This window comes from Branchiostoma floridae, chromosome 4, assembly GCF_000003815.2.
Source record: "Branchiostoma floridae strain S238N-H82 chromosome 4, Bfl_VNyyK, whole genome shotgun sequence".
NCBI classification, from domain to species: Eukaryota; Metazoa; Chordata; class Leptocardii; order Amphioxiformes; family Branchiostomatidae; genus Branchiostoma; species Branchiostoma floridae.
The window spans coordinates 1,847,378-1,857,367 of NC_049982.1; the positions used below are offsets into that span (position 1 = coordinate 1,847,378).

The 9,990-nt window shown below is 42.6% G+C and overlaps 1 protein-coding gene across 2 annotated transcripts; it reads right to left on the reverse strand.

Annotated features, from left to right (window-relative positions):
- Positions 1-1,547: 1,547 nt before the first annotated feature.
- On the reverse strand, positions 1,548-8,515 carry LOC118414619 (angiopoietin-1-like). 2 transcript variants are annotated; one of them, XM_035818790.1, is made up of 9 exons: positions 7,567-8,515; positions 6,807-7,012; positions 6,260-6,455; positions 5,640-5,802; positions 4,707-4,838; positions 3,854-4,046; positions 3,211-3,424; positions 2,237-2,508; positions 1,548-1,839 (listed from the first exon to the last, which is right to left on the reverse strand). In XM_035818790.1, exons 1-8 carry the CDS (start codon positions 8,506-8,508, stop codon positions 2,308-2,310), a joined length of 2,247 nt encoding a protein of 748 aa, XP_035674683.1. In that variant the 5' UTR covers positions 8,509-8,515; the 3' UTR covers positions 1,548-1,839; positions 2,237-2,307. The 2 variants fall into 2 exon arrangements, with proteins under 2 accessions (XP_035674683.1, XP_035674682.1); XM_035818789.1 differs by having other exon boundaries at positions 1,548-1,836; positions 2,234-2,508.
- Positions 8,516-9,990: the final 1,475 nt, after the last annotated feature.

Genomic DNA, 9,990 nt, shown 5'->3' on the forward strand with positions numbered 1-9,990 from the left:
CGTTCCTTTTGCTCATCTTCCATGACATCATTTGTTCGGACAATCTGTTGGTTGAACGTCCTATACGATCGATTTATCAACCTACAAAGTTGCCTGATAAGTTCTTGAAAAGACGTCCCGAAAGTGTGTTAGGACAGTACGCCATCATCACTAGTACAGATAAGGACAAATACCTTGTTTTAGAGCCAGCTGCTCCTGTGTCACTTCCTCCGGTTCCTTTGACATGGCTATTCTGTCAGATTGTTGAGCAGTGTAGAAACTAGGCTACACTAGGTAACACCAAGTACTGACGCACTGAAACAGCTTGCTTACTCAAAGGTTGCACGTAGCACACAGGGAACACGTGATCCGACGGGCTCTTCATAGGAAAGCGAATAAATAAACAACATATCTATATCTACTGATAATAATGTGACGTAACATCTTTTCAGATACAACCTGTAAATTTTGGGGCCAATTCGAAGGTTTACTGTTTAAATAGGAAATACAAATCTTGCTGAAACTTCTGTATGTCACCCTCTACAAATCTGAACTGATGAAATAATGGTATATTCTTCTTCGTAATACATGTTTGTTGATACGTTTGGCCATATGTATGTGGTATAAACAATCCTACCCCGAGGCCCAAATACTCCTACCTGTAACCACCCCCACTCGTCTCAACAGTTTCCTGTTCCCTTAAGGCCCCCTCTCACTTGACGTGCGGCACGCTTGCGGCATTGCTGCGTTCGTTCACTGCGGTACTGTTTTGTTATTTTCTCCGATTTGTTATAATTCAGATATTGCGCAATACGTAAAAGTGTGACATAGAAGACCACAAAATACACAGCAAGTAAGAAAATTCGTTCTTTATCTCTGAAATTCGTTGAGCATCTTCCGAACGCAGCAATGCCGCAAGCGTGCCGCGCGTCAAGTGAGAGGAGGCCTTTATGTCGTGAATTTCCTAAGTCCCCCTTCCACTAGACGGCGATCGCGATGCACTCTCACTGCGACCTACATAGGATGTGTGTAACCTTCACTTTCATGCTGGGTATATCATACAAAATTTTAAAGCATAACCGAGAAGACAACAAAACACACAGAGTGTAAAGAGATTGATTTCTTTTCTATACAATTCGTTGAGGGATATGTAAATTTTAAGTCGCAGAGAGAGCGCGGTGAGAGTGCCGTCCTAGTAGAAAGGGGGCATCACACGTGAATGCAGTATACAGAGTTTCCCACGAAAAGAACATCAAGCCAAGCAACTGCTACAATTGATTCTCTGACAGGGTTGCCGGGTTGGTGTTATTGAAGAAATCTTACTGCACATTTAGAGACAAATAACCCATAGGATAGTCTCTGTCTGATACGTGTAGGGATCATATTTCTAGATAAATTATAGCCGATGGCTATCTCTAGTACATAGCATGGTAACAGTAACTCAAGCAAACGGGCAGAATTTGGGAATTGTCAAACGTTTCATATCATAGAGCATCCGCTGTTTTTCGACAGGTTTCGGTCATATTCATTTATAAAAAATATCATTTTCGTACTGTCAAAGAACAGGCACTAGTCTCTTGGGTTCGGTATGACCTCTTTATTGTTGTTTTTTGTACAGGTGTCACTAGATTGAATTAACTAATAAAAGTTATCTGGTAATTGTAATTTTTACAGATATCTCTTTACATTGACTGGGCTGATGAAAGTTATCTGGTAATTTGATATTTTACAGATATCGCTTTAGATAGAATGAACTCATGATGAAAGTTAACCGGTAGTTGTGTCCTATTAAAGAAGTACTCCAGGTCCTGGCGTATTATTTTCACAGTAGTTGTACCATGGACGTCGTGCTTTACAATACATCTTTCTCACGCGGCGGCCATGATAGATCGAAGAAGAGGTCAATGAGGCAAACAGACAAAACTTATTTCTAAAATCAGGTCCCATTTAGTTTTCCCCCAAACCACACAAATTTTCATGATATAAGATAGAATAATAGATATTACAAGAAGCGTTATGCACCGAAAGATGTAGCAATTTAGAGTAGTGTAGACTGACCCCATAGTCCCTTAAGAGAAGCAAAATAAAAACATAATAATGCAAATTTTTAACGAATTTGCAGCCATTCACTTATTGGTCGATTTCCTAATTGGCAGGCTACCATTGGTCGAACTGCTAATTATGATGGACAGCCTTTTGTTTGCCACATTGAACTCGTTTTAGATCTATCATGGCCGCCGCGTGAGAAAGGTGTATATGTTTAGCCTTTGGATACGAAGTTAACATCTAACATCACTACCGAACTTCTACACTTTTTGAGAGGCAAGGTTACTCTACAAATTTGATATCTTCTTTCGTCTCAAAGCTGTCTTCTACAAAATGGTTGTCCTTCGCCATGAGGTCGGACAGGGCCACGAGCTTGTCGAACTCCTTCGGTCTCGTCTTCATCTCGACAAACTCCGGGTACAGCGAGATCTCGCGAGAGTTCCAGCCGTAGTTCACGCCGCCATGTTCCCCGTTCAGCCCGGCCTCATGGGAGAAAATAACAAGAACTTGCTTTAGTATGTGTGTAAATATTTTGTGTTTGGGACCGCACCTGTTAGCAGCGACACCTACTTGTAGTTCGTAATGGTGGTATCTCACTGCACTTGCGTCAAGCTTGCTTCACTGCGGGGTCCGTTCATCGCATCACTGTTTTGTTATTTTATTTTGTTATGTTATTTTTTATAATATAGATATTGCGTAATACGTACAAGTATGACTTAGAAGACGGCAAGATACAAAAACGTAAGAAAATTCGTTCTTAATCTTCGAAATTCCTTGAGTATCTTTCGAACCCTGCAGTGACGCAAACGTGACGCAAGTGCAGTGAGAAACCAACTTCACAGATCCAGTCAGAGGAAGACGGTCACCGAAAACACAATGTATTTAAATGTGTAAAAACAACATCTATATTTCTTCGATGAAGGTTAGACATGCAGGTAGTAAGATACGCCAAATAGCCATTACATTAAGCAACTGGATATGTTTTTTTTGGAAACGGTCAGACGTTTCCGATAGCTTCCGCTATCTTTCGTTACCCCCAATGCGGACACAGATACAATTATGTATGGACAGATAGATAGATACAGACAGAAACAAACATAAAAACAAGAAATAGATAAAAAACGGATGCAAGAACGAAACAAAGAAACAGAAAAGGGAAAGAATAAATAGGTAAAATTTAGACACCTCGCATGTCTGGTACCACCAGCCTCCGTGCAGGTCGGCGGCACAGTTGCAGTCCGCGCATGCGTCGTTGTCGCGGTCCGCCGTGGTGAAGGGCACGTGATCGATCTTGCCGTCCTGCGTCAGCGCGTCGCCGGCGTTGCCATGGAAATCGCTGAGTGACAGGCGGAAGTCTGTGTCTTTCTCGTCAACGTTGAAGCTTGAGTATGAAGCGTGCCTGTAGACGTAACAAGGGCCGTAAATTTATATGATCATTTCCTCTTGGAAAATAAAGCAGTTGCCCATATCTGACTTAAGTCACAAAATAATACATCAGATTCAATTTACATTGATCAGCAGCAAATATCTTTCATTTTCACGATGGGTTAAGAGAATTTTACAAAATAACCTGGTCAAGATGGATTCATAATGATAATAGCATTATGTAGATACAAAGGTATGACAGTTAATTTAACCAATAGATATCATAACGGCGGATTTACATGTGAAGCTATGTTAAAATGTGACATATCACAAATTCGTATTTGATACAAATAACAACTGAAATATGTACCGTAAACTTTTATGTGAAGAAACAACAACATTTAAACAGCAAAACTGGTAGCCTTTTGACCGATAAGTTAGATAAAACCTCGTTTTGACGTACCATCTTGTGGACGCACTGCGCATGTCGATTCTGAGGACGTTTTCCCGCGCGCTGGTCAGGTGATGCAGAGCCTCGTTCCCGAGCCAGTGCTCGCCTCGCACGTCGCCGAATCCGCTGCTATACTCAGTCCAGTTCTTGTTGAAGAATCGCAGCGGTCCCATCCAATCAGGGCGCCGCTGGATCACCGTCCAACCTGATTGGGTAGAGACACTCACATGGCTATTGCGTATTTTAGCAAGCCAATATGGCTGCACTAAAGAATATTTTGCACTGTCTTCATGAAAATGTGTCAATTGTCAAGAATGTATTCAGTTTCGTGACTATGGCGCGATCAACTAGGCAAGGTCCTCTTGAAAATGTGTCAATTTTTTTTTCACTGTCTTTTCACGCGCACAATCTGCAGACTTTGGATATTGTCCCATACTTCACATTGTCTTTGCCTACAAAAGTCATTCTTGGACCAATGGCAAAATAAGCAAGACACATCGATACCACAGGATTTGCAATTGCATTTTTATGTATGTTTATATCCTGACTTGTTGTGACCTGTACTTAGCCCGGTTGGGCAAAATTGTACAATAAAGGTCTTCATTCATTCATTCATTCATTATCGTTTCATTTCATCCCTACCACACGTAAATGCGTCCAATTCACTAATGAGCAGTGTTTAGGGACGGGTGATTGGATGGCACTTGAATGATATTTGTCAAATGGGAGTACAACAACAGGTTGTTCCGTCCATGTCACTGTGACAATTACATATTTCTACGGGAACAAAACTATATGACAGAAGATAATGAAGCCCCGCAATGCGTAACTTTATAGAGAAGATGCGCCATCAAACATTACGTACCTCCACTCTCTGTGTCCATGTCGCAGAAAGCCTCTATGACCGGACCGCCTTCGACAATGTCCGGCTGGATTCGGTAAACTCCGCTCTGCCACACTCCCTTTCGGAACAGCTCGGAGCAGTCTCTGGCATTGGCTGTGAGGGGAAATGATGGCATTAACAAATATACCCGGTTTGCACCCAGAAAAAAACACGAAGCTTTGATGAAGAGAGAAGTATCTTATAATGAAGTAGGGCGCTGAAAGAGAATGTGAGAGCTCGCATTACCAAGGTTACCAAGTAAATCCGTTAAAAAAGCATTGCTTTGGTGTGTGTGTTTATCGTAGATTAGAAAAAAATCAAAGAAGAAGATATGAATAAATACTACACTAGTACTTAAACTATTGTTCGTTAAACGTCGATGGAGATTGGATATCTACTTAATCAAGCAACAGGATAGACGCTTTACGTAGAATCCACCAACTTTTGTTAGTGTCACACTGTGTGTGTTCTTTTGTTCAGCATTTCTTACGTCCAAGTTTTCGTGATGATAGCAACTTCTTTGCCAATAGCTTTTTCATTCGTACACTCGCATAAGTTTTGAGGTTTCTAGAGGAAATGTCATCCATATGATCAAATCAACATGGCCTTACCAGGAGTAAGTTGACCTAGTGCAATGGCCTAGTGGGTAGAATGTTCGCCTTGCATTCGGTAGGTCGTGAGTTCAATCCCCGGCCGAGTCATACCAAAGACTTTAAAGATGGTACATGCTTCTTTCTCTGCTTAGCACTCAGCAATCGGGAAAGAGTATGGAAGTTGAACACACACCACTACCAGTGGACTGGCCCTTTGCTGTAGTGATTGCGTTGTGTGGCCCAAGGCGTAATGAAACGGAGATGGGCGCCGCCCTATGCGCCATCTGGCGCAGGAAGGACTTTAACTTTAACTTTAACTTACCAGGCGTGAAGGCGGGGAAGAAGATGGTGGAGGCGTCCGCCTGGGTCAGCTGCTCCACGCGGTTAGTGTCCGTGACCTTTCTGACCTCCTGGGTCAGGTTGTCCATCCGGGTCCTGCACTCACCCTGCACCGCGAGGCAGCCCCACGCGATGTTGTCTTGCACCTGAGTAAAGGTATAATCATAAAACGTAAGGAAACGAACACATTAACACAAAGATAATCTATAGATTTACAAACAGATGTAAAATGTCGCAAGCGGGACCTGTCCTCTCGTTGTATCGCTATACAGACATAGAAGCGGGCAAAACCAAAAGAAAAGAAAGAATAGAAAATTGATACCTGTACTAAACTTCTATTAGGCAGCTTCTAGCCTGTGTTTACACAATCTCTCACTGGCTGGGGTTAATGACCCCCTAGGGCGGTGGCAATACTATAGGGCCGGCCGCTAGGAGCGCGATTTTAGTCAGGCTAGGCAGCTTCATGTTGTCTTGTATTTCACGTTAAGAAAGAAAATAAAGAAGCAAACAGACAAAGCAAGAAGGCAAACAAACATAGGAGCTAACTGCTAAGTCCACACGTTCGAAAACACGTTGTTTTTAAATAAAGGAAACTTTACTGACTTCACTCATATTTTTGTTGGTCTCCTCCCTGATTCTGTTCTCCATGTCGAACATGACGTCACTGACATTGTGTGTGACCCGGAAGCACTCTTCCTCCATCCGGGTCACGTTCTCCACCCATCGGAGCTTCACTTCCTCCAGTTCTTCCTTCAGCCGCAAGGTGTCGTTCCCGGTTTGGCATGTCCTCTCCTCTAGTCTAGGGTGGATGGAAAACACAATCGAAACATTTAAATCCAAACAATCAATTTCTTGATACATCGATGAAATTTAAACATCTACCAGTTGATAATGAGATACTAACTACAGCATTAGGATAAGTTTTGTGCACGGTCAGACGTTCAGACAGCATTTACTGTCTTCGTTAGTAGCCGTTGTGAATCATTAATTACTAATTATCACAAACCAGGTGATAAAAAAGACATCGACGGTCATAACAAGAATTCGACTTAGCATAATATGTAAATTCCTTTAACTTAACTTATTGCTTATTAATGTTTTATAAAACTTACAAAGACCAAATATCTACAAATTAGTGAAACTAACGAACTTTGCGTTCCTGTCCCTGCACTCCAGTCGGAGTTCCTCCAGCTGCTGCTTGAGCTGCATGTTTTCCGCTCTGACGTCACCAAGCTCCAACTCAAGCTCCCACGAGTGCGACTCAAGCGTTTCGATGCGCTCCACAAGCTTGGCCAGGTTTTCGGTGTGGTTGGCTGCGATCCCTTCCAGTGCCAGCCGGAAGTGAGAGAAATGCTCCTGCAAAATCAACAAAAAACATAGATCAATTAGAAAGTCTGACTATCAATATTTCTGGTTTAGATAGATTTGAGCGTGCGCAGTACTTACAGATTAATGTACAAAGATTGGATATGGAAAGTCGTTCAGTGTAAAAACAGCTATGTACAGCGCCGAGTGGTGATATCACTGTGACAGAACTCATCGAATAGGGCCATGTTCGCGTATATGGATGATACGTTTCAGAAAATATATCGTTTGCAATGGACGAAATTCTGATACAAAGTTAAACGAAAAGATGATTAATGTTACTAACTAGAAGACAACTGTAGACGATAACACAGTTACACTGAGTGCACGCAGTGGTAAAAATTAAAAGGCGTCTTTTTATTACATTTGATATTCTGTCCATATCAAATTCCATTTGTATTGGCTTTTTGTCTTTGTCATGAGACCTAGCCCCTTGATATATCGGTCAGACCGATACCTAATTCTCGTTAAATTATGTTCTGTAATAGTGAAAAACAATAACAAAAGGATAAAAAACAAACAAACAAACAAACAAACAAACTCACGTTGAATCCGTTCAGGAACTCCTGACCCTCCTCATCCGTGGGGATCTTCAGGTTGAAAGTGTTGTACGTGTTGAACATGTTTGTCATCGGTTTGTCGTCCTCGGCCACAGACGCGTCAGAGACGTTGTGCTTCTCCGGTTTCTTGGGTATCGTCGGGTCTTGGCTCGAGTCCCCCTTATACACGTAAGGCTCGCCGTACTTGCTGGCCTTGGCACCCAGGATAGCTTCTCCGTGTGTTGCTGTTTTATCGTGGTGCAGTTTTTGTTCGTCCTCGATATTATCATCGGACCATTTAAAGATGTCTTTGGTGAACATGTCTAACCCCCCGTCGGTCTTATTGGGTCTTAGAGGCTCAGGATCATCCTTTGCCAGGAAATCCACAAAGCCAATGGGCAGCTCGTCGGTCTTAACCTCTGATTCAGGGTTCGATCCCCACGCCTCGTTTGGCACCCCTTTGTCTGCATCTACCTCAGCAATATTGGAGGCGTGAGACGTTTCAGCGTCTGTTCCCAGAGACGTACTTGCCGAAACTTTCCCGTTCTCCGCGGGTATATCTTCTTTTCCTGTCAAAGGTGCGTCTGTTACATCGGTACTGCTGCTCGTATTTACAACCTCATACATCATAGCCTCTGTTGAAACCTCGGGACTAGAACTCCTACCTTCTGGCGTGGAGACGGTGCTCGTGAATTCCGAGGGCGTGGACCGTTCCGGGGCAGCTGGTAACGTTGGTTGTTCTTGATCTTCAGGTGTTGTCAAGGTTTCAGTTGGTAGAGGAGTCTCCAAGTCGGGTTCCCGTGCGGTTGACTCCGCCTCCCGGCGTAGGTAGTACTGGGGCGGCGGCAGCTTGCCGTACCGCTCGCCGTCCGCGATGTCCCCCCTCCCCAGCACCCCGACCAGAGCCGGCATCAGGCACGCGGCAACCAGCAACACCCGAGACACCATCTTCACAAGAGTTGAAGTTTGTTGGAAGAAGTACGAATGTGAAGACAAAACCACAGGGGCAAACAAACGGAGAGTTGTGCCTGATGAAATGGCCGCTCCTCTGGCAGCGGAAGCCTTTGAACAATGTGTGGTCGATCGGGATTAGTGATAACAGCTTACTGATTTCGGTTGGTTGAAATGTTTTGCAGTTAGCTTGTTCATATAAATCAAAATGACCCCATGTTACGAAGCTAACTAATTGCTATACCTGTTAATGCTTTATTCCAATAGTAATTGCAAAGCTTTAGCTTCTTTCATTAAAGGATGGCTTTAGAAAAATTAAACATGTAACATTTATTTTTGATTAGGTAGGTCTAAAACCGTCCTATGGCACCAGGAAGCCGGAAGTGGTCCTGCTGTAACCGGAAGTCGTTTCGGGTTTGGGTCCCGCGGTATCAGAAACGGTACCGGATGCACATTTTGGATCTTCCGGTGACGGCCGGGTCAACCCAGGGCTAGTAAAATCATGGTTGAGTTGAGATATAAGGGGCTGGGTAAGCATGTTGAACAAATAGGGTTGAAATATTGCCACGCCCAACTACATGGAATGTTCTGGAATGCTGCGTAGAAATTTGAGATAGACACGACAGAATGATGCTTCTTGTCTGTTTTAACCACTTTGCCTTCTCTTGTCCTCCACGGCAAAATATTAACTCCGTTGGGCTAACCTTAACAATGTGTTCAAATGCATTAAAAAGCACCACATCGCACGAAAAGTCCACTGTAAGGACCTGTACATACTGTATGCGAATCATTTCTTTTAAACACGGACCATGAGAACCCAGAGATCTGCACCATAAAAAAGTATCATCTGTCAGGATGTTATAGCTCAAATGGATTTTTCTCAATTTGAACAGCCCAACGTTTGACTAGATCTTACATTTACCTATAGTTATGTAGTTCAATTCAATGCACACCATTTCAAAGGGGCTCATTCTTTCTCTATGTTTGTATGCATTCATTGACCCCAAAGATTGGTTCGTATGTGTCGGATTCATTAAGGATTTGCAATGCAATTACAAATAACAAGGAGGCGTTGTTCGGTGCGTAGGGTGATTCTTTAATAACTGTACATAACGTTTGCCGTTTATTACAGGTCGATATGTGAAGGCCTGTTACATTGTTCAGGTGATATCTACATTCTTATCATGTGCATCACAAACATCTTTATATAAGTAATCTACTTTGATTACATTATCCGATACACTGTGCAGAAATCATCAGAATGTAAGGTACATTATTTACAGATATCTTTTGTGATGACTTAGTTGTTAGGGTTGCGTGCATTACCTTCGTATTGACATTCTTTTGCATCAGGAAAAAATTGTGATCAACGAAGTTTTGAACAACGGGAGTCAAAGTAAAAAAAAGCAAATTCTTGTTTGAAAACTTTATCTAAGGAAAACAATATCTATGTGGAACTCATACGGACTTGGATACATT

Bases quoted from the DNA above. Each gene is read 5' to 3' on its own strand.
- LOC118414619 (XM_035818790.1), bottom strand. From the start codon at position 8,508: ATGGTGTCTCGGGTGTTGCTGGTTGCCGCGTGCCTGATGCCGGCTCTG. The intron at 7,013-7,566 runs GTGAGTTTGTTT...TTGATTTTGCAG, and splicing joins AGTTCCTGAACGGATTCAAC to GAGCATTTCTCTCACTTCCG. The intron at 4,839-5,639 runs GTAAGTTAAAGT...TTCCCCTCACAG, and splicing joins CTTCCCCGCCTTCACGCCTG to CCAATGCCAGAGACTGCTCC.